Raw genomic sequence first — 25,887 nt, 5'->3', positions numbered from 1 at the left:
AATAGTTTTTTTTCTATTTTTTACAGGCCACGCACATATTGCCATGGTGGCGTGAACTCCTTGGACTAACATGTTCTACAGCTTAAAATCAAGGTGGGAGGTGTTAAAAGAATTTTTTTAGACCAAGGGAGAGTGAAATCTAACGGTTAGTAAAAGAAAAGAGGTATTTTCATTGAAAGCCCTCAAAAATATCTTAATGTGGCTTAAATTTACGTCTAACGAGACTATGTTTAATTTGAAGAGAAAATATTATTCAAATGTGCGCTTGTCAATCGGGAATGTATAGTGTTGGCTAAAAAACGAGGCATTTTCATTAAAACCTCTCGAAATATCTTAATGTGGTTTAAATTTACCTTAATAACAAGTCCCTCTTCTGGAATTGGTTGGTAGGATCCCCGCCTTTCTTTAATTCATGGTTCTTTTTGCTTGTATTTTATCCCTTATAAGCCTTCTTAGCGTTTTGTTTTTACGTTTGTTATGTTTTAACTGCTTTTTCTGAGTTTTAATAATGCTTGTAAATTTGTTTTATTAATAAAATTTGTGTGCACAAAAGTCAGTGTCCACTAGATTTATTGATCCAGGATATAACTTTAATACTTGATCATTTACGTAATGAAACATACAAAGCCGATGCAATGTAACATCTGCTATGTAACTTAACCTGTCTAGGTCATCTTAGAACATTAATAGAATGTAGTAAGCAGCTTCATCTATATAGCAAAAATCAATAGCTTTGCTGGATAGTTACACGGCTCGGAGATAGTGGTTAGGAAACATGCAAACCATCGATTTTTCGAAACGTTTCCGCTAGACAGTATTTCCCGAATAATAATAATATAATGACTTGTTGGTCATGATATAGAACGTCCAAGGTGTAGTTCCATTGAGGGGAAGTCCCTTTCGAATCCTACTTGGGACATAAGCCAATGAGCCAATGGTTACTGGAATTGGTTGCTAGGGCCCCTGGTGTTTAGGTTAGGGGACCCCACTAAATTGGATGCTAAGGTCCCCTGGTGGTTAGGTTAGGGGCCGGTGAAATTAGATGCTAAGGCCCCGATTGAACTGGATTCTAGGGGCCCCCGGTGATTAGGTCAGGTTAGGAACCCGGCGAACTGGGACGCTAGGGGCCCCCATTGGAATTGGATGCTTGGTCCCCTAGTGAAATTAGATACTAGGGCCCCGATGGTTAGATTAGGGGGCCGGTGAAATTGGATGCTAGGGCCCCGGTGAAATTGGATGCTAGAGGCCCCGATGAAATTGAGGGCTAGGGTCCCCCGATGGTTAGATTAGGGGCCCGGTAAAATTAGATTCTAAGGCCCCGATTGAATTGGATACTAGGGGGCCCCGGTGGTTAGGTCAGGGGTCCGGTAAAATGGGATACTAGGGCCCCCATTTGGAATGGGATACTAGGGCAACCAGTGAAATTGGATGCTATGTGCACCTTTGAAATTGGATGCTAGGATCCCCCGGCGGTTAGGTTCGAGGCCCCAATGAAATCAGATGCTAGGGGGCCATCGATGGGATTGGATGCTGTAGGTCCGGCGGTTAGGTTAGGGGCCCGACAAAATTGAATGGTAGGGTCCCATTGGAATTGGTTGATAGGGCCCCCAGTGGTTAGGTTAGGGGCCCGATGAAATTGGATGCAAGAGTCCCAATGGAATTAGATGTTAGAGGCCCACTGGAATTGGTTGCTAGGGGCCCGGCAAAATTGAATGTTAGGGCATCCCCCTAGCATCCGAAGAAATTGGATGCTAGGGGGCCCCCGGTGGAACTGGATGCTAAGGATCTGGTGGAATTTCTCGCTAGGGGTCCCGCGTCTTGAAGGTTTCCCGAAAGCGAGCCCTGAAGGTTTTTCCTGGCCCCTGTGGGTTTTTAAGTAAAAACACTCTATTATGTAACATGCAAACCCTATTAAATAACACCCAAAAATGATAATTTAGCGGAACCCTGGAGGTTTCTTAAAGAATCGCAGAAATTATTACATAAATCGCAAACCCTATTACATAACAACCAAAAGTAAACGAGGTCTATTACGTAACAAGCACCTGCATATCTTAGAAAATATGTCCTATGACGTAACAAGCACCTGCATATCTTAGAAAATATTCCCTATGATGTAACAAGCACCTGTGTCTCTCAGAAAATATTCCCTATCATGTAACATGCACCTTGCCCTTAAGGAATTGCCGTTAAACCTTCTTCGTGATTAATGGTGAAGGAGAAAAAATCAGTGGCTATGGGCGCTACAAAGGGCAGAGAGAGGATACCACTGACCATCAATTGGGCTTCTTATGATAACACAACGATTAAAAGGGGTCTCCGGCCCAAGAGCCCTATGGGTCATAAGGACTAAAAATTCTTCCGTATTTTTGATTTCAACAAGGTATATTTGCCAATTTACATGTATCTATAAGACCTCCTCTTAAGAATTTGCACCCCTTGCACCCCGAAACTCATTTTCATGGGAGGGGGCAAGAGGGTTCCATATCAGAATAGTCAAGGAGCATGGGCTATATAAGTTTTTTCTCCAAAGTTTCCCCCGAAATGATGCCCCTGCCCTCGTCCCTGGGTTTGCAGAGACCATGGTGCCTATGTAGGCATATTTTTGAACTTTTCAACAATTATGATAAAAATGGCTCGATAAAAAATTTAATCCAATACCATGTGAGATCATAGAAGGACCAAAGACATAAGATACAAAGAGTTAAATATCCTTAAATCGATCTCACTACTTCTCAAATAGGAAAAAAACAGAACTTGTCATTAAATAGGCCCTATCTGAACACTCTAAGATCATCCTACATGATGAGACCAAACAACAAAAATAAAACAGGGTAATTTGTTAGTAATTGTAATAGTAATACAAATTACAACAATTCAGCATCATTAGATTTACTGTGAATGAGAGGGGCCCAATGGGCAGACTAAATATTTCTTCTGCTGACATTATCAATGCATTATTGTTAAATTTTTTAGATCAATAGAAAAAGCTTTTTGGTATGAAAAAGATTCAGGTTATTTTGTTGCAGAAAGTACGAGGGAAAAGCAGACACGTGTTTTCTTTAAATCATCTATATCGAGAGAAGTAGCAACAGATCAAATGGATTCATACTTCCTGTTAAATCATTTTAAATACACGTTGACAAACAGGAAAAAAAAGTCCTGGAAAACAGGACTTTCCATAATATTGTAAAACGGATATTTTGAAAATATCTTTGTTTTTTTTATCTTCTTCTCATTATGGCTGCTGAGAATAATTCTGATAATTGGGGCTTTCACTGCCTTATTACAAATTTATTTCTTTTAGGCACCAATTTACGAAAATGCAGGAGGGGGGAGTAAGAACTTTTCAACTTTTTTTTGTTGATGATAAACAACATGTGTTTTTCAAAATTAATATAGAGGAATGGCTAGTAATACTTATTTCAATTTTGAGAATGAAATCTAAAAGGAGCATTTACCTCTGCCAGTCCTCCTATCCACTCTCAATTATTGCCCCTGACTACTCACTGCAATAGTCATGTTTTTTGTAATAGAGTAACCTAATCTAATTTAAAATTATGCTCACCAAAAAGCAAAGTCTTGGCCAGTTGTGAATAAAATACCTATATGTATAAATTGAATACGGCTCTGACAGATCTTTCTGAATCAGCTTCATAATACATGGCATTTGAAGTTCATTTTGGTATTCCTCGAACGCTATACTAGGATCTGAGAGGCCATCAATAGCTTGCTGTAAACACTCATATTGTGAACTATCCATCACACTACGTGCATTTTGAATACAGGATGTTGAGTAACAATTCACATGATTATGATCAATAGTGTCTATTTCTGTTTCTTCTGAGCTTAGAAAAGAGTCTTTACACAATAGTGAAGTTTTGCTCAAAGCTGTTGCAAGTTCCTCCATTGTAGAAGTATATGGAACATCAGCTTGCTGGGTAGGAGACCCCTTTGGGGTTGTTGTTTTCCCATTCATCATTTTGCTTCAGCTGAAGAATTATAGTACAGGCTAACAATCAGCTTTATTTCATGGGCATCTGAAAAGTAAAAATGTTTGCCTTTATTTTGACTATTAATCGGTTTTGTTTCAAGCAAGCACTTCCCTTATCCTTTTTGCTTGCCGATTCCATCATTGTCTCCCAACTCATTTCACTTTTTCTCCTCTTTTCTTTTTTGGGGGGGGGGGAGTAAATGAAATTCAGTGTCATGAGAAATTTTATTGTTTTTGGTGGACTAAGAGGCTTTAACTGATGTTTATTGTTTTCATCTTCTAAACCATTGTTTCTCTATGAAATTTCATTTTTTTTTTCGCATTTTTTTTTATTGCAATTTCTTTCTTCTCTTTAGGCCTATCATGCTTAATCTAATATTAAAGATCCAAATGCTTGCCCATCTTATAAGGTATAGGCACATCATGGGCAATATTAGGTTATTAATTTTTATCTATACACACGGGACTTCCCATAGGGGAAGGCAAAAGGGCCTCAACCTTCCAGAAAAATTAAAAAGGGTACCCAAATTTTACATTTATTTTCTTGTTTTGAAAGTATCTTTCCAAGAAAAGTCCTCTGGCAACCTCCCCTCTTCCCCCATAGCCAAACCTGTGTGCATTTATGGATTAGCAACATTTTAAATACCAAAATGAATAAAAGCACTTTTGCCTACAGCAAACTCAGCTAATTAATTCGTGACTGAGCATCATTTATTGGTGAGCATATTTTAATTGGTGACTGAGCATCAAAAATCAATAAAAAACTGCTTTTACATACAACAAACTCAGGTAGTAGGGAAATTCTGAGTGTCTTGTTTGCTGACTGAGTATAAAAAAGAATTTAATTTTACACAGTATATTCCTTGAATTTTCCAAGGACTAATAGGTTTAACTCTGATAAGTATAAAATTCGAACTATTGAATTAAATTTGACGTGGTTTATTGAGTAAATTTTCTAAAAAATGAATAACTTTAACTCTGTTCAGTATAAAGTTTGAACAGATGAATTAAGTTTGACGCTGTTTATGCCTTGAATTTTTTTAAGGACTTAAAAGTTTAACTATGTTAAGCATAAATTTTGAACTGATGAATTAAATTTGACGTGGTTTATTCAGTGAATTTGCCCAAAAATGAATAGCTTTAACTCTGTTGATTACAAAGTTTGAAGTGATGAAGTAAACTTTATGTGGTTTATACAGCTAATTTTCCCAAGAAAAGATTTCCTGAACCTGAACTATATGCTTATTATCAAATAGAATTAACCATTAATATCAGTGGGCTTGCCTACTCTAGCATATAAAATGAAATTAGTCTTAGCAACGTTAACTGATAAAAACTCAGTCTAGTAAACCATGGAAATTCTCAAAACGCCATTCACTTTCAAGACAAGGCTATCCATACAATGACTAGAAAATGTAACAGCAATGTCATCAGCAAACGACGTTAAGCAACAATCTGGAAGATAAAACCACATGCTATCTACATAAACTAGATAAAGAAGCGGACCAAGAACCGATCCCTGTGGCACACCAAGTGACACTTCGTAAGAGGAAGAAAAGACATCATAAATCATCACTTTAGTAGACCTCTCGCGTAAATATCTTTCAAACCACTTAAGACATACTCCTTTAATACCCATACATTCTAATCTCAGCAATAAATTCAAAAATCTACTGTTTCAAATGCCTTCTTAAATCAAAAAATACTGTTAGGGGAATCTCACCTTTTTCTAAACAATCATTTGCAAAATACACAAGATGATTGGCAGCGTGACTAGTTGAATGACCCTTTCTAAACCCAAATTGAGTGTCACTGAGTAGGCCATGTTTTGTAAGATAGTCATATAGACGACGAGGAATCACCTTTTCTAAATTTTTTGAAAATAGAGGCAATATCAAAATCGGTCTCCAATTACCAACATCTGACCTGGCACCCCCTTTGAAAAGCGGAATAACTTTCGCTTGCTTTAGCACTTCTGGAAAGGTCCCTGTTTCCAAAGACAGGTTGATAATATGTAGGATACATGGTAGTATATACGTTATAATAGCTTTAAAATCTCTGAGATTCACGCCATCAACCCCAACGGAATTGGATTTTATGTTTTTCACTATCTTAATCACTTCATCATTTGTACACTCTTCAAACTGGAACTCAACACTGTCACCACAAGAGTCCTTGCATTCCTCACTGAAAACTTTTTCCCTGTCACATCTTGCACTCTCTTGAACAGACAATCAAATTTGTGAATAAAGCTGACCAAAGTGATTCACAGCAATATTTTTATCCCTCAGAGAACTTCAGTTTATACCAATGTAAGGCGACTGACTATTTTTTTGATTTCCCATGAACTCATTGATAACTTGCCATGTAGCTCTTGTATCTCCCTTGTTATCACAAAATATCTCTCAAAGTACTTCTTCTTTGCCTGCCTTCTCATACTAATCACCTTATTTCTCATTGCCTTGAGTCCTGTAAAGTCTGCATCACCCTGACTATTAAGATATTGCTCATATAACAAGTTTCTGTCGTTTATCATGTCTAATATTTCCTTCATAATCCATGGCTTGCGGGGATCGTCCTTCTTTTGCTTTACAAGTCGCAAGGGACATGATTCTCATAAATCGGTTGAAAAATTGAAATGAATTAGTCATAAACTATAGAAGAATCACCTGAAATATCAAGGTCAGTGTCCCACTTAACGCAACTCAACTCCATGGCCAAGTTATTCAAATTCTGCGTTTTTAGTTCATGTTTCAGTATTTTCTTTGACTGGATACGTCCATTTCTGAGACACATTACATGAGCAATTACTGAGAGATGATCCGAGTCTGGATATATGATCAAATCAGAACAACTTTGTCTCAAATAACTATGTCCCACGAAAACGTTATCAATTAGAGTAGAAGAATGACTAGAATACACGGCTTTTAACATGGTTTCAGCCTTCCTGTGTTTATCCTTCCAGTGCACAATTAATATTTATGGAAAAATACAATAAACTAACTACTTTCGATAACCAACCACAGAGTACTACGAAGGCAGCCACATAAAAAAACCCTAAAATTAATATTGAGTTTTACATTTAAAAGTCTAGATGGCGTCACGTTTCCGCTAGCTCAAGTGCTGCCACTTACTCAGCTTCAGTTGTAGATGGCAACATAGCTGAATTTTAAGCTATGTTACATTGAGTTAACTGCTTTCAAGTTACATTTGTTTAGGCTCACTTAGCGTGGCGGGCTATGCTAAGTGAACCTAAACAATTTTTTATGAGGTTACCTCCGTAGCAATATGTGTTTCATCATCGAAATTAGTTAGTTTATTCTATGTTTTCAATCAATATTAATTGTGCACTAGAAGGATAAACACTTACGTATTATTTGAAAAAAGTGAATATGAAGCATTTCAAGAAAGCGTGTGCACATGATGGAGTTATTTTAGCATTGAATACTGACAAAGACAACTATTTGAACTACAAAACAAGCACTAATGGTAACACTATTGGACACGTATGCATGCATTGTCATGACAGTTAGGGATTAAAATTCTTTAGAGTACCGAAAAAATTCAACTTTTATGATGGTGGATATGTGAGAGTGAGATGTCCAGAGATCATATCACTTAAAGAGAATGCTAACATAAAAATAATAGTTGATGAAGAGGGGCATCTTCTTACTAGTGCTTTTGGTAACACGTTACCCAGTGATAAACCCTCGCGCAAGCTTTCGGATCTTAGCTTTCAACAGAAGGTCAAAAGAAGACAGGCGTACTCCTCTACCAACATCATACACCACATCTTGTCTAAGTACCGGAATGTTTATCTTTGTAAAAATAATGTGTTAATAGACAGTGAAATTAAATGCAAAATTAAAAGGGCATTGGCAGATAATATCACGAAGGGACATAAAGACGAATCGATGAAAAATAAAGCACCTTCAAACGTTAATACGACCTTCGATAGCTTATCAAGAGATAAAGTCAATGAATTCAATAGTACCAATAACAAAACTCATATTGAACCTGTAGCCGAAACCATATCAAAATCCATGTATGACAACAAAATGTAGTAAGTGCAATGTCAAGAGACAACATAAAGAACCATTTTAACGAATTAAAACATTAAAATTGTTTATATGATGATATTAATAACAAAAACATTGTATATGTCATTATTTCAATATAAAAATCTCACTGCATTACTTTGTAATGTTTTTATTATTTTCTAGGGTATTCAAGCAATTCGAACGTTTAGAATGCTTGTTCAAAAATACAGATATGCAAGACCAGGAATTTTCAGACAAGGACACTACTAGCGGGCTCACGGGCGGCATATCATTCATCTGTTTAAACTTTGCGATTAACAGAGTTAAAGCTATACACTCTTGGGAAATACTCACTGAATAAACCACTTCAAATTTAATTCATCAGTTCAAACTTTGTAATCAAAAGAGTTCAAGGTATGCATATTTGGGAAAATTCACTGAATAAACCACGGCAGATTTAATTCATCAGTTTAAACTTAAATCTTTCAGTCCTTAGGAAAATTCAAGGAATAAACCTTGTCGAATTCATCAGTTAAAAATTTATAATCAATAGAATTAAAGCTATTCATTCTTGGAAAAAGTCACTGAATAAGACACGTCAAATTTAATTCAGCGCTTCAAAATTTCAACAAATTTGAAATTTTTTAGTCCTTAGGAAAATTCAAGGAATAAAATGTGTCAAATTCAATTCATTGGTTAAAACTTTTTAATCAACAGAAATAAAGGTATTCATTCCTGGAAAATTCAATGAATGAACCACGTTACAATTTAAATTCATCTGTTTAAACTTTGTAACTAAAAGAGTTAAAGCTTTTAGTCCTTAGAAAAATTCAAGGAATAAACTGTGTCAAATTTAATTCCTTTTAATATTCAGTCAGCAACTAAGACACTCAGAGTTTACCTACTAACTGAGTTTGTTGTATGCAAAAGTGCTTTTTTTTATTGATTTTTTTATACACAGTCACTAATTAAAAGACTTGGAATTTAACAACTAGCTAAGTTTGTTGCAGTCAAACATGCTTTAACATGCTTTTATTTATTTTTCTGGCACTAAGCCAGCAAGTAAAATGGTCAAAATTTATCAACTACCTGACTTTACTATATCAAAAATGTTTTTTATTAAATTTTTGATACTCGATCAGCAACTAAGACACTCAGAATTTACCTACTAGCTTAGTTTGTTGTATGCAAAAGTTTTTTGGATACTCAGTCACCAATCAAAAGACTCGGAATTTACCAAGTAGCTGAGTTTGTTGTAGTCAAAAGTGCTTTTACGAATTTTTTGTTATTCAGTTAGCAATTAGAACACTCAGAATTTATTAACCACAACTGGAGACACTCAATCGCCAATTAAAAGAGTCGGAGTTTACCAAGTAGCTGAGTTTGTTGTAGTCAAAGGTGCTTTTATTTTTTGGCTTTCAGCTAGCAAGTAAAATACTCGGAATTTATCAACTATCTGAGTAATCAACAGAGTTAAATCTATTCATTTATGGGAAAATTCACTGAATAAACCACGTCAAATTCAATTCATCACTTCAAACTTTATACTTAACATAGCTAAACTTTTAAGTCCTTAAAAAAATTCAAGACATAAACAGCGTCAAATTTAATTCATTTGGTCAAGGTTTGTAATCAACAGAGATAAATCTATTCATTCTTGGAAAATTCACTGAATAAACCACGTCAAATTTAATTCATCATTTCAAACTTTATACTCAACAGAGTTAAACCTTTTATTCCCTAGGAAAATTCAAGGAATAAACCATGTCAAAGTTAATGCATCAGTTCAAACTTTGTAATCAACAGAGTTAAAGCTACTCATTCTACTCATAACGTGTCAAATTTAATTCATCTGTTCAAACTTTGTAATCAATGGAGTTAAAGCTATTGGTCCTTAGAAAAATCATTGAATAAACCAATTGAAATTTAATTCATTTGTTCATACTTTTTAATTAACAGACTTAAACCTATAAATTCGTGGGAAAACTCACTGAATAAACAACGTCAAATTTACTCATCAGTTCAAACTTTATGCTCAACAGTGCCAAACCTATTAGTCCTTCAGAAAATTTAAGAAATAAACCGTGTGAAACTGAATTCCTATGTTCAAACTTTATGCTCAACAGAGCTAAACCTTTTAGTCCTAAGGAAAATTCAATGAATAATCCGTGTCAAGTTTCATTCATCAGTTCAAACTTTATTTTTCAACAGAGTTCAAGCATCCATTCTTGAGAAAATTCACTGAATAAAACACGTCAAATTTAATTCATAGTTCAAACTTTGCAATCAAAAGAGTTAAAGCTATGCACATTTGGGAGAATTCACTGAACAAACCACGTCAAATTTAATTCATCAGTTTGGACTTAAACCTTTTAGTCCTTAGTAAAATTAAAGGAATAAACCGTGTCAAATTTAGTTCATCTGTTCAAGAATTATAATCAAAAGGGTTAAACCTTTAAGTCCTTGGGAAAATTCAAGGAATAAACCGTGTCAAATTTAATTCCTTTTAATACTCCGTCAGACTCAGAATTTACCTACTACCTGAGTTTGCTGTATACAAACGTGCTTTTCTATTGATTTTTTTATATTCAGTCATCAATTACTCAGAATTTATTTATTTTGCTTGTACTAACCCAAAGCTTAAAAATGTGTTTCTTTAAATAACTGACCAGTGAGAAAAATTTCCGGGATAATTCCCCCCCCCCCCCACATACGGAATTAGCATACCAAAATTATGTAGCCTAATGCTGAATTAGAATAAACAACAGTACATAGAAAAGCATAAACAATACGATAATATACCATATACAATTCATAAAATAACGATACATGATACTTAATAATACATTACGTAATAACAGTGACAGGTAATGATAATGATCTAATCGTACCGTTTTATTCGATGAAAATTTTTCCTTCAGAGGAGCCATGACTCTAATAATGTCCTTAATATAATTCCTGTTTTTGTTCCACTGAAGTTTTTTTTTGCATCATTTTAGAATAACAGTCAATCACAAGTCATTTTCACTAGTGAATACCCATAATTTGTAGAAATGCCTATAGGCTGATATATTCAGAAAATCCCATACATTAAGCTTAGATTGCTTGTTTGCCTGCAAGCACAGGCGACTTGTTGCTCATGTTTTAATCCTAAAACTCAGTTACCCTTGCCTGAGACTATAGGAAGGGGAGCCTTATTGGGCTTAAGTCACTTGTTCACCTGAAAGATAACCAAACCCACCCAAGACTTTGGGCAGGCAGGCCTACTGGGATAGTCCAATGGAATTACAGTAGGGATGACCAAGATTTTTGGGTTAACTCATAACAGACAATGTCTACCAAAGTTGCATGAACTTACAGATGAACAAGCATCCTAAACCTAATAGGTCTGCCCACCTAGAGTCTCAAGCAGGTTGGTATCAAATATAGCCATTTCAATCTACAAGGACCAGGCTGCCTAGTTTTTCAAGCAGGTGTCTATGGGTATAATTCCAAAGTTGTTGTGTATAGGAATGCTTGTTTTGTTAATATATAACTAAAGCATGTAGCAAATTAAAAAAATGTGATGGGAGCAAAATTTATATTCCTCACAACATTTTTTGTTTTAACAGTTTATATGCATGGAATTACAAATAAAGGTGAAGCAACTATTTGTCTTTTTTTGTTGCCTACAAGAATTTTCTTTGCCTAATTTTTAGATTGATATACATTTCTTTACAAGTTCTTGGCCTATCTTGACATCCTTGGTCCTAAAAGTGAGATTGAATATGTCAAAGCTTGGAGCCTTACATCTCCTGTCTGTTCAAGAAAACAGATGCACACTTGAAGCTTTATTCACTTCCTTCTGATGTTAAATGGGTAGTAAGGGGTATTTTCCTTCATATATCTGACTTGTTTGTTCTCTCTAACAACGTTTTTTGTCTAATTTTTAAATTGAAACACATTTTTACCAATGACCATTAAAATGTACTATTTGAGGCATGAGGCCCACCTACAAAATGATCTACCACCCATTCATGGTAAAAACTAGCCATCCACCACCACCATTCACATATACTCTTACCTATACTTTTGTGAAGGCCCATGGACAGTTGGACAATTTAGGCATTGAAACATATTCTTTCAGCCTTATGATACCCTTCCCCCCCTACACAATGCCTACCAACCATCTTTTATAATAGCTGATCCATGATTGTCAATGCAGAGAACTTCATGAAAAGCTTTGTAAATCAACTTAGTTAAGATAATCATTGCCGATGTTTAGTGTTTCTCTTATACGGACTAACTACATTACTTCCGAAGTACAAACGCCTAACAGAGCAGCTTTACATTCTTAACAACTGAGAAGATCAATATGAATTTTCAAAGCTCATAAATTGATTTGCTTTTTCAGAATTGAAAATTAATGGCAAACCTGGCCATCTTTAGGAAACAATCACAGTTTGGTGATTGCACAACGTTTTAATCACTAAAAATCCAATTTCCATTTAAATTAGCCCTAACCTAATGTTCAAGAACCACTAGTCTGATGCAGTAATTAATAGGGAAAACAAAAGAAAAACGCAAATTAAAAAAAAGTACACCCGTAATCTTTCTTGTGAAAAAAAAAATTTCAGATAGAAGCTTGAAATGTCTACCACTGAGCCACTATGGCTCTCTGATATGCTGAATCTGAGGGTGTGTTTTTCATTAAGATTGCCTGACTTTATGTGGGTATTTGTTCTTCTTTGAAAATCAGTCAAATTTTGTCAAGCTTACAGCTATTTATGGGCACTATTAAATTTGATCAATTTATACATCCAATATATTTTTGAATCAGCATCAAAAGTCAAATTTTTTATGTATTATTTTCTATTAAAAATCCTTTCTTAGTGTTTTAAAAGTTTCTATCTCCATACTAACAGTTTCCTACAAAGAACTACTCCATGTAAAATTATATTTACAGAGCATCAACTTAGAGTTCTTTTGCTAAATTAAACTACCTCCTAGTACAAGAGTAAGCAGGATACTGAACTGTTATACTTTTGAAATATTTCTTGTCAAGAATTGCAGGAACTGAAATTTCTGTCTTCTTGCTTTAATGTGAGTCAAACTTGTTCATTATTCAAACAAGTATAAATCTCTTCTGAAATGACAGCGAATGATATATCCTCAACTATTTAGATGCAATTAGAGCTAAACCTAGGGCTAGCAGTGCCGGGAGAAAACATAATTACATTCCACCCCTCCCGATTCAAATATAAGCAAAGACTGCCAAACCAAAATTAAAAATTTGATCGAAACAGGCAGTCCCTCTACCTTGCCACCTAAACAGGCGACCCCTCTACCAACCAACCCAAGGCAGCGGCCCTGGTTGTCCTGTCCCCTCTGAACAGAATTTAATTTGTTATGTTATGACAAGACAGTAATTGATCTTGTTTGTCAAAGTAATTTGTGTTGCTAATATAAAAAAAAGCATAAAAGGTATATGGGGCACTTGTCTATTATATATAACATACTCGAGAAGTGAAGTTTCATGACAATAAAATATGATGAAAATATAATACTTCATTAGCAAATTACAAGGGTCATTTGTGAATTATTCAATTGGGAGCTTTGGCATTGGCTGACCACCTCAAAGACAAAGAAAAGTTCATTATTAGCGCATTTCTTGACCCAGTTCATTTTAGTTGATTATTAACGCGATTCCAGAGGTTACCAGTTAGTTTGCTTTGACTAGTGATAGAATATAGTGTCTCACAATGGATGTTCAAATTAAGATTTGGGATTTGCCAAGGACCATATAACAGGCAATTTTGTTTTTCCAGGATAAGGGGTTGTTGCCCAAAACGCTGCATCAATGGACACACCATGACTTGGTACTCTTACAAGAAGCAACATTTTTGGAAGTGTAACACTGCATTCTGGGAGCTTATTTCCAAGTTGTAGTTTTCACAATTTTGCTAATAAGGTATTATATTTCCATCATATTTTGTTTTTTTTTATCATTAGCATCAACCAAACTTCACTTCTTGAATGTGCTTTATGAAATAGACAAATATTGTATATGCTACTATTATATGATAACTATAAGGTAGATTTATATAAAGATATTCAAGCAAATCACACAGCCTACTAGGTATCTTACTTTACCCTACACAAGGTATCAGTGGAAGTTAATGAGTCTGCAAAACTATCAATAGGGTACATCTTGATACTTACTTTTAGAGACATTAATGTTTACCTTTAAACTGCTTCATGGTTAAAAGACCCTGGATAACATCAAGACTAGGCGTAACCTAGCCAAGCTCTTTTCAAGAAGCATTGCTTTAAATTTATTTTCAAAGAAAAGAGATTTGCTGAACTAGATCCCAATTTCTTTTTTAGTAGAACAATCAAGAAAACAATACTTTCTATGGATATATACTGATTTAATTTTTTGCTGTTTATCAACACACGTTCTCTATTTTTAAAATTGACTAAGGACTGCCCTGATTGAATACAGTATGTGAGCTGGCAATGTATCTCCTTAAAAAATGAATTATCAGTTTTTTACACTTATTTAAGATGTATATGGCTGTGTAAGTTACCACTTGACCAATTTAATGAATTAGTTTTCATTTTAAGTGTCTTCGTACTTTAAGGTGAAAATGGCATCATGAAAGCAGTGTTCAACTGGCCAAAAGGCAATATGCACATACTACTACCCCTATTAATACTGCTGCTACTACTATTACTAATACAACACTAACACTGCAACTACTTCTACTATCACCAAAACTACTGTGATAATAGTACTATTAAGGCTATTTCTATAAAGGTAAAATTTGGGAGAAAACTATTTGAGATGGTAAATTTGAATTGACATATGACACTAAGTGCATTTAGATCGTCAAAATAGCGTATCTTAAGAATTTATTTGTGTATTAATTTGGAACTCTCAATGCTTAAAGGGGAAGATCATTTAACCAAAAGGCAATATGTGTACACCGTGACTACTGCAACGTTCTACTAATACAATTACAATTACTACAACTAATACTTTGATACAACCATTTTGTTCAGCATGGTAGAATGATCCAGCAACCGTGTCTTCAGGGATATTGGGCATGTCAACCCCACAATTATGCAATTGGATTATTATGCTCTAAAACTAAATGTTGCTTTAAACTAAATGAAAAGGGATTGTACTTAAATTTTAAATACATAAAAGAGTGTAAGTATATTCAGGTTGTAAAAGAGCACAAAATTAAAAAAGTTATAAAATTTAATTAAAAAATACTATCTGTTTCAGGATTAAAAATTGTTAAAAAGTTTCTCCAACACACAATTAGCAACCTGAACAATGGATTTGTATAGAAAAAAATTAAAAGATGCAAACAAATAAAAATATGAAAAAGTCTATCAATAAAAATACATAGAAACTAATTTAAAAAGCTTTTTCCACGAAACAAGTTTTTCAAAGAAAATTAAAGAGCTCCATTAAGCCAAACATGAGCTGAAATAAAGTCATATAATGTTCCAAGTGTAAAACAATCAAACATCACTATCAATAAGTGAAAAAAAAACTTAAAACAATCAGAAATTGCAATAAACAGCCAAGTCCAATGCAAAACAAGCAAAAACTAACATGAGTAGGGCTTATAACCCCCATACCTTTTCAAGACCAGAACATAACTTGCTCTTTTCAGAAAATAAATTATGTTTTAAATGTTTTCACTTTTTTTAGTGTTAACTTTAAGGAATAAATATAAGTATGCGGCATGTTTTTTTTTAAGGTTCTATCAGTTTTCCTGCTGTCCTCCTTGACATCTCTTCCATGAACTGAGGGGGCTCAGTTAGAAGGATTTGCCAACCATTTCAATTGGTGTTCTTGGTTGATTCTGAGGGCATCATTCTCATTTCTCTTTAATATTTTGTGTTTTATGAAAGAAGAATGTTGGTGGTTTATGTATGAATTGTTTATGAATTACAAGCCACATCACAGGGGTACCACAGGAGGGGATAATTGCCCCCTGTAGATTTCTAAAATATATTTTTTTTTGTATTTTCATTCAAAAATAGAAAACGTAATACATACTGCACTTTTTTCATATATCCATGTTTGATATATGGTCATGCATATGGGTACTATTTCTATTTTATTTTATACTATTCTATTTTAAAAACAACTTTCACTGCATATGGTGCCACAGCCAGATAAAACTTATCAGATCAAAAAAGAGAAAAACACAGACACAGACACACAGGGTCAGATTAAGAGACACTTGTCAGATTAAAAAAAAAACAGATCATCAACTAAAAAGCTGAGTCAATACAGCAAGTGCACTGATTAATAATGTTTACAAATACAGGAATGAAACTCATCCTGTATCTCTTGTGGATTGGTGGGAGGGGTTAAAGGGTGGGGACTTTCTGGGAGTTGGGTCTTTGAGGCCAGGATCTTAAAGGTTGAAAAGTGGGGGGAATAAATCTTGGAAACGGGGTTTGTTGTGGTTTTAGTGCCAAACTGGGTGCAGAGGAGGGTTCTTTTCTAAGATAAGGTAGTGAGCTAGAAATGCTTAAGAAGAAAACAATATGGGAGTTTACCTTGACTGTAGGTAATTCTTAATGCTTCCTTCAGGACTGACTCTATTGAATAAGATTGGGAAGTAGTTGAGCCAAAATACCGAACAAGACAAGAATATTCAAGAAAAGGGCAGACAAAACTTGTATAAATTCTTAAACAGTGGATTGCAGGGCAAGAAAATTTGAAGAAAAATTTAACCATAGAAAGTACCAAATTAGCTTGCATTGTGATGTTAGTAACATGGACCTCCCACTTCAGATTGCTCAGAATAGTGATACCTAGAAATTTGCACTGCTGGATGGACATCTCCAGAGGGATTGGTTGCCTAAATGAAGGTGTACTGTTCAAGAAACTGATAGCCATGATATTTGACTTTTTGGCATTCACAATCATGTCAGTCTGTGCAGTTTCACTGGAAATATCTCCCATGATTTCCATGGCCGAGTTCTTTAAGTTTTTTCAGCATTTTCCCACTAAGGACATGTTGTTGACAAATTTCAAGTGGTCAGGGTGTTCAGTAGAAAGTCCATTTATCACAATCAGGAACAGGAGCAGGCCAAGGAGGGTACCATGGATCACACAATAGTAAACTGGAAGGAGATCTGAATAGACATTTTTATATTTTATACATCGAATTCTACTGGAAAGGAAGGATGCTATTATTCTAACAAGGTTTGGATTAACAGGAAATTCTTTTAGCAGTTTTTCAACTAAAACATTGCAGTTAATCAGATCAAAAGCTTTTTGGAGGTCTATTAGAAGTAGATTTAGCCAAACATCTGAGTTTTCCAAATTTTTATATATTATATCCAATAGGCTTACAAAATAATGAGTAGTAGAAAGACCATGTTGATTACCAAATTGTTTTGGTTCAATAAGTTCGTCAATTCTTGATGTAAGGCAATCAGTCAGAAAACTTCCATATAATTTCGAAAAAACTGAGGTGAGCATAATTGGGCAAACCCCATTGAAACCCTCCTCAGCATCCATCTTCTGAATTGGGATCATGAATCCTTGCTTCCAGGTGTCAGGGTAGCAACCACTTTCTGTGATTGTGCAGAAAATATCTGCCAAGGGCAAGGACAGCTTGTCAGTGAAGGCTTTGATAAGTACAATTAGAATATCTGATGGGCAAGCAATTGTCCTTTTTAGGATATTTATCTTCTTCTCAATATCCTTTGGTGATATATGGAGAAAGTAGTCATCCTGACTATGGGGAATAGGCACAAGAGTCCCTGTTATGTACAAACAACTTCAATGTATTTTCATGTAGTTGCTTTGTCAACTAAGTTTTGTATCTGTAAAAAAGGATGGTCCAAACCAAAACCAGGTAGATTTGGACTTTGTTTGTACACTAATTTTGTAATAGTTCCACAATGGGTTTTTGAGGGAACCAAAGACTGTCTGTATTTTCTATACTTGCAGCCATATAGCAACATCTCAAGATCCATCAATGCAAATCTAAATCTCAGTTGCAAGCAATAGGACAAAATCATGTATCCATTAACTCACTAATAGTAGTAAGGTGTGATATCTGTGGTGTCTCAAGAAGTTCACCAAAGTTAGATCAACTTCTAGTGTTTGACTACATCTAAAAGAATTACTCTAATAAAATAAAAGGAATATCATTATGTCATCCATTTTATGCTCTTTCTAAATATTATAGTTGCCTTTCTGATAATACATGTCACCCCCCTCTCCTTTATGTCCCTAGATATAACATTAAACAATCTAGGTAGGCTATTTCTATGTTGTTTTACATCTAGTTGTAGTCTATTGCATGTCTTCTTTGTTAATTGGTTTGTTACATTCTTGAACTGATGAAAGAAATTCTGCCAAAGTTACCTCAATACAATAGTTAGATAAAACATAATTATTTCAAAATGCAGATATCAAAGAGAAATGAGACAACAATGTGATTAATAGAAATTTTATGCATAGCCTGCACCTGATTAATAGAAGAATTTCCTTCTGTTAAATTTTTCTTTTACTTTGTATACATATAGGTCTTAAGGCTACATTGGGACCATCAGGGGAGAGGGTCCTCTGATGGTCCCCCCTGAACAATGGTATGTTGTCTGAAAAGCTACTGTGATATTTTGAAAGACCATATGGGGTAAAATTCTAGGTGAATTACTTTTTGCTATCTTGGAAAGTGGTTAGGTTAGGAAACTGAAACTCTCAGTGATGAATCCAGGGCCAAAAATATACTCTGGGAAGTGAAAGAACTATTAGAAACTAGACAAAAGAAAATTATATCTTAATTTTCAGTTTCATTTCTCTGGTTTTAGTTCTATGAATGCAATTCCTGTTATTTGAGTAAAATGTTAAGCCATGTAAATGTAGGCAATTTATTTGCAGATCTTTGAAGCTTTTCTTATGCTTCACTAAGTACAAGATCTATTTTGCAAAGCATCACTTTTATAAAAGGTAAGGTAAAACAAGGATTTTTAAAGGCCATCAAAAATAAGTGTCCTCTGGAAGGAGACAGGGCAAAGGTGAGCACTTCAGAATACCTTTACAGGACAAACTGTAGATATATCCTTGAAGTTCTATTGTCCTAGCCTAACTAGGCTACTTTCCGAAATACCACAAAGCAGCTAGTCTAGAATTCTACCAATGGTATCAGTCTGTAGTTAGGCCTAATTAAAAAGAAAGTTTATAAAAACTCTAAAACAATTTTTAAAAAATCCAAAGGCTACCAACTGAGGAATGGAAAACACACATACACACACACACTTATTTTTAAACACACACAAACAAATAAACACACACACTTTTTAAACACACATATTTTGAGGGTCAAGAATGGAGGAACATAGCCTACTTCAAAATACCTTCCCTGGACATACTTTAGCCTGTAGACCCATCCCTGGAAGTCGCATTTTCCTAACCTAACCCCTTTCCAAGATAGTGAAAGGTAGCCTAGCTAAATAAGAATTTGAGTGGCCTTACAGTCAAAAATTAGGGCTTAGGCCTACTTCTTACATTTTAGTATGGGTATAGTTTTGTTAACAGCACCAAGATTAGTGTTGCCAACGCTTCAGAATAAAAGTACCGCAAAACGCCCTAAAATTGTACCTCTGATCAAAAAACTATACCATTTTTTTGGGGTGTTGTGCTACGGGAAAGATAAAAAAAAAATTGTCGCTACGCACAACACGTGGACGATCAGAAAATTAAATTACAATAAAGAGAACAAAGTATCAGATATCTTCTTTCAAAGATATTTGGGAGACCTCCTTTCCCCTGCAGAGACCATTTTGGTGTTACTTCTCCAAATAGCTGCTCACCTATTTTGTACTTACCATACAGATGGCTGTGCTGCTTACACCAATCACACCATCTGATTCAGCGTATCAGAAAACCGTAGAGTAGAAGTTTCAAGCTCGTATCTACAAAAATGTGGAATTATGTATTTTTTGCTACAAGACAGATCACGGATGCGTGTTTTTTTGCCAGGGGTGATCGTATCGACCCAGTGATCCTAGAATATCGCGAGAGGGCTCATTATAACGGAAATTAAAAGCTCTAGTGCCCTTTTCAAGTACCGAAAAATTGGAGGGCACCTAGGCCCCCCACGCTCATTTTTTCCCAAAGTCACCGGATCAAAATTTTGAGATAGCCATTTTGTTCAGCATAGTCGAGAAAACTAATAACTATGTCTTTGGGGACGACGTACTCCTCCACAGTCCCCGTTGAAGGCGCTACAATTTACAAACTTTGAGCAGTGTTTACGTATAGCAATGGTTATTGGGAAGTTTACAAATGCTTTCAGGGGGATTTTTTAGGTTGGGGGAGGGGGTTACGCGGGAGAAATTTCCACGGAAGAATTTGTAATGGGGAAGAAAATTTCCATGAAGGGGGCGCAGAATTTTCTAGTATTTTTTGAAAAAAAAGGTGAAAAAGTTATTTCAACAGAAAGTAAGGAGCAGCATTAAAAATTAAACGAACAGAAATTATTACGCATACGAGGGGTTCACCTCTTCCTAATACCTCACTCTTTAATAAAAATACAATACTCAATGGCAATTCAATTTTTCAATTTATGCGGAGCATTTTTAAAAGCCAATTGCTTCCCCGGTAAGATATTATTTCAGATTCTGATAGGTTGATTTTGTCGATTTATATAAGAACAGGGTTCCCTGTTCTTGCGGTTGTTTCTATGTTTGAAGAACCCACCAGCAGTTGTGGGAGAGTTGTTGGAACACAGGTCCTCACTCGAAAAAGCTATGGGACTATTCCAATAGCCCGAGACTTTCGATTCCACCTTGGCTGAATCCAAGCTGAATCTATGACAATCCACGCCATTTCATTTCGAGAGACAAAGAGAAGATGACAAAAGAGCATAACCTTCTTCACAGAAGACGTCTCTAAAAGAAAAACAAAATAAAACAAAAAACGTAATGAGCTCAACTGCACACTAAGAATATAAGTTTTTCCTACTTTTTATTTACAATTTTATTACGTAAAAGTCCAAAGTTCACTTTGGCAGTAAACAGAAATTATAGCAAGGTAGCCCTAGAAGAAATAAAGAAAACTGTTATATGGTAAATAAAAGGAGAGCAGAGCAAGCATAAAACTTGCTGAATCTCAAAAGCTGCTAAAATTAAAACACAAAAATAAAATTCAAACACAAATTTGGACGGTTACTACGCAATAAATAGTTTTATTTCAATGAACTTTCGTATGGTTGGATATATTAGAGAAGCCTTCATTTTCAAGCCCCAATTTATTAATGGAGAGATTATATGTCCAGTGCATCAACGGATGGTGTCATTAAATATTGATTTCCTCTAGACAATCCTGTTGAAGCACAGCCTTGTTTTTCTATACTTATCGAGAATATGGTTAAGTATCAGTAAATGTGACATTAGGCCATTACTTGCATCCACACCTGACGGTTCCTTTACTGTACCTTAAATCCTCCAGAGCCATGGATGGCTTATAGGGCGTCAGCGAAGCCTCTCCACTTGTCCTAAAGCTGCGCCAAAAGGGCTACGTCTTCTCATCCCAGTTTTAATGAGGTCTAAGCCGTCCATAGCTCTCGGTTGTAAGTTCTCTGGATGCTGGGTGCTTTGTCTACTTTGGCCATCATACGGTGTTCCATGAAGGTGGTTTTGTTGTATACGAAGAGCGTGTCCTAAGTCTGTTGAAGGCTCCAGTTGACTGCCTAATTCTGTGCTTGTAATTGTTTCGCCATTACAATCAATCCAGTTTCTCAATTGCTTAAAGTACTTGATGTGCTCTAAATTCGTATTCGTACATATCAGAACAAGCAGTGAATTTGTGATGGACATGCTCTTTGTTTTGTCCATAGTAGTGGTCAATCCGATGTTTTCTGCGCTTTCCATGGTCGCCTAGCTGCTGTGTTTTCTGTTTAGGCAAGTATGTAATAATTCTAACAAATCTCGGTAGTGCTTGCCCCCTCCCCGGCAAAAAATTCCTGGCAGTAACCATGAAGAGCGGACCTCTAGTTTGTCTCTGAAAAAGACAAATTAAGATTTGCCTTTAAAATAGTTAAGCTAATAAATAAACCTAAGCTATTTCTTATAAATATTTTTTTTCTCTTGTTAATTATCTTATACATTTAATCACTCTCTTCAGCCAAATGTCTCACCTCTCATTTCTTTCACTTCTGTCAGCAGGTATATTTGTGCTCATTCTAAGCTATCCTATGTTCACAAGACTTACCTTCTCCTGAATATTTCATAATAAAAAAAAAGTTGCCATCAAATTTCAATTTATTTTCCAGCTCAGTCTCAAGTAATGTGGACCTTTAGCTGGAGCTTAGATTCCAATAAATTAAAATGACGCTTAACATAAGCTTGTTTGGATTCTACATTAATACTGCACTGGTCCTTTTAGATTTAGATTTTTTTTTAGACTTTGTCAAAGCTTAAGGCGAGGCATGTTGCAAGACATATACCGGTTTCACATATTAAAATGGTCCCAGTTATGATTCGTGCATAGTTGAAAGCAAACTTGATTTTAAGGTAAATGGAATATACAGAAAGAGTCTCAAAGAGAAAAAAATTGTAAGAATTTCCATCAATATTTTCAACTTGAGATACGGCGTGTCGCCACCAGACTTGTTTATTAAATTTCTGTATGAATTATTTCTGACTGCCTCATTATGACCTACCAAGTGTTATTTTCTACAAATTGAAATGATCTCTGAAGAATTTAAGGAGTTAATCTTCCTGGAGGATGATTGTGAATTAGTTTCCATCCCTTCTACATATGCCTAACGATTTGGGTTTGCTTTTTACATGTGCAACTGAGAGAAGTGTGGGGGGACAAAAACCAAATTTCAATCAAAATAATAAGAAAGGCCGTTTTTTAATGAAAATATAAAAAAAGGTAGGTTTCAAAAATCTAAAGGAGAGGAGAAAAACAATGAAGGGTTAAGAGAAATAATAGCGACCTAGTTCCCAAGTTATTTTTATTTTCATTTTTTCTAGGGACGATTCCCCTTCTCCTCCCCACCATTGGCAGCGCTTCTATCTCTGTTACTAGCCCCCTATGCTCTCTGGAGGGAACTGCAGAACACGAATTTCCTTAAAACAGAAAACTGCTAAGTTCTGATCTAGAGATGTCTTTGTTCTAAGTCCCTAACTCCATTGCTAGTGAAGTTCACATTTTTTGTATTCTTTTTTTTGTCATTTTGTCGCTTTTAGACAGAAAATACATCTAGACAGAGACATCTATATATTTAGATCTATGCATCTATGCACATCTATACATACACAATATACATATCTATATATGGACATCTATACATCTAGATATTTTAGACAGAATATACATCTACAGCTGTAGCTTACACCGAAAGAATAAGATATTTGTTTCATTGGACTGAATAGATTTAGATCTCTCTTTAAATCGGATCAGAACTAGATACTGCTTGATTTTTTCTCAAGACTTATATAAACTTGCTTGAAAATAGGAAAACTTGCTATTAAACTGTGCATTTAAACTTGCTATTTTTGCATGTTTAAGACGTGCTTTCAAGCTTATGCCAGATCTGCCTCTCATTCACTCAGACTATCTGTCTGGATTTTTTCTCCAATTAGCCAAGGCTTGATGACAACTTGATTTTAATTAAAAAATCAACGGGCTTCCACTTGATTAGAAGCTGAATCTAAGCTATGGAATGACAACGAAATTATCGTTTAAGATTGAAATATAATAATATTAGCACCGCAGAGAAATAACACACCAAAATATGCACAGGGAACTTAATGCTTAAGCTTATAAGGACACAACTGACCAACAGAATGCTTCAACTGACAATCTACCGCATAATGAATGTGCCCTAGACCAACGTACCTCCACCTACACTACCCTACTTCAATTAGACTATTTCTTATGCGGTTTGACCACCCATTCTAGAAGGTTCTGCATTTTATGGCCTCAGTTGGATGGCCAAAAAGTACAATTATTGCGAACCATTGAAATTCATTTTCATCACTATCATTATCTTTAATGCGCAATAATTGAACTGATCGATTTAAACTCTCTATCATCACAGCATTGAGGGTTCCTGCCACGCCTTGCGTTCAGTCTGGCTTTAACCCTCTGATGCCATCTTCAAGAGTGTGCAATACACTTGCCTGAGGAGCTTATGGTACAAGTACAGGGTATTCATTTCAAAAGTTTGACGATTAAATGTTCAAAGGACAAGTAAATCTTTAAACAACGATCGAAAATTGTATTTATTACAGCATCCTTATTTCATAAAGTTTTGTTATATATTGATTGTCACTCTTTACTTAAAAAAAATGACTAATGGTTGATTTTTTTTTGTTTTTATTACTTACATTAAAATTTTTGAATTTGCTGTAAAATGACAATGTTACTTATTTATATTTTCGAGTAGTTCTAAGGAGAAGATCACATTTCTTTCAATAGTGGGCGGCAAATTAAAAATAGGAAGAAACGAGTTAGAAAAATGAGCTAAACACGCATGGTATGGAACAGCTTAAGAGGGGGCGGGGCGTTTTTCTCTGAAGGTATAGTTGCTTGGAAATCAAGATTTTATCAACTGATGAATTTTCACAGACAGAAGTGTTGTCAACTTTAACTAATTAGTTTATCTTATTTATTTCTGCAGTTCAACCTGGCAACATTGATAAAAATATGGCACTGTCTTAAAACTTCATACTTTCAGAAAAGCCAAAGCAAATTTTCAAAAGGGAGTAGGATTAAATGCTAATATTTTGACGTCCTTGGTACTTTAGATCTGACCCAAGGAACATTTGAAGGGGAATACACGGTGGGTGTTCTTGGCTACAGATCAAATATCGCAACATTCAAGTTTTAGAAATAGTTGTAGAGGCTAAAAGGCAAGATCTGATACGCTTTTGACTATCCTGAAAGTGTTCTCTGCACTGATCAGAGACGAAAGGATTTTGACGAGAATGTTACGAACATCCTCACTTACTGGTGGAAGGAATATTTGATTAATTTTTGAAATAAGTGGTTACCATTTGTAATGTCACTTAAATGATTATTATTGTGAGGCATAAGATTGTAATTGGCATTCAAAAAACTTCCTAGTAATTTTGAATTCATACCTGAGACCTAAGCGCTAAGTGCAAGAAAATAAGAAAATCCAAAAGAAGGTTTCAGTCAAGATAAGTACAATCTTACAAGCTTGATAAGCAAAATATGGGTCAATTATTAACATGTAATATTACCTGTTAATTAGCTGACACGTAGATTAATCAAATTGATGACTTGACTATTCTATCTTAGGTTTTAAAGCTCTCTTCCTGAATATTCAAGAAGAAGCACAAGGAGAGAGAAAAAAAAGACATAGACGTCTATGAATGTTGAAGCAATATAGAAAAAAAGAGAGGGAGAGAGAGATAAGATATATATATATATATATATATATATATATATATATATATATATATATATATATATATATATACATATATATGTATATATATATATATACATATATATATATATATATATATATACATATATATATATATATATATATATATATATATATATATATATATATATATATATATATATATATATATATATATATATATATATATATATATATATATATATATATATATATATATATATATTATATATATATATATATAAGAGAGAGAGAGAGAGAGAGAGAAAGACGATGACAAAAAAGCATAAACTTCTTTACAGAAGACGGCTCTAAAAGAAAAACAAAGTAGAAGAAAAAACGTAATGAGCTCGACTGCAAAGCTTGACTTAATTTTGTACAAAGAAACCTAAGTAACGCCATCTAAGAACAAGAA

General features: G+C 34.8%; 1 protein-coding gene across 3 annotated transcripts in view; it reads right to left on the bottom strand.

The window, feature by feature from the left end:
* LOC136028873 (N-alpha-acetyltransferase 30-like) overlaps nucleotides 1–19,789 on the bottom strand; it is a 34,836-nt gene extending 15,047 nt beyond the window's left edge. The window contains exons 1-2 of one of the 3 annotated variants that reach the window (XM_065706817.1): nucleotides 19,771–19,789; nucleotides 3,569–4,040 (exon numbers count right to left, since the gene is read on the bottom strand). In XM_065706817.1, coding sequence (XP_065562889.1) covers nucleotides 3,569–3,982 — 414 coding nt within the window. In that variant the 5' untranslated portion in view covers nucleotides 3,983–4,040; nucleotides 19,771–19,789. Of the gene's footprint in view, nucleotides 1–3,568; nucleotides 4,041–19,537; nucleotides 19,692–19,770 lie in introns of those variants that run through there. The other 2 variants (XM_065706816.1, XM_065706815.1) reach the window with 2 other exon arrangements.
* Between the last annotated feature and the right edge of the window lie 6,098 nt (nucleotides 19,790–25,887).

Source organism: Artemia franciscana, chromosome 7, assembly GCF_032884065.1.
Source record: "Artemia franciscana chromosome 7, ASM3288406v1, whole genome shotgun sequence".
Classification (NCBI taxonomy): Eukaryota; Metazoa; Arthropoda; class Branchiopoda; order Anostraca; family Artemiidae; genus Artemia; species Artemia franciscana.
The sequence above is the reverse complement of the archived record's forward strand: the minus strand, read 5'-3'. Positions and strand labels throughout refer to the sequence as shown.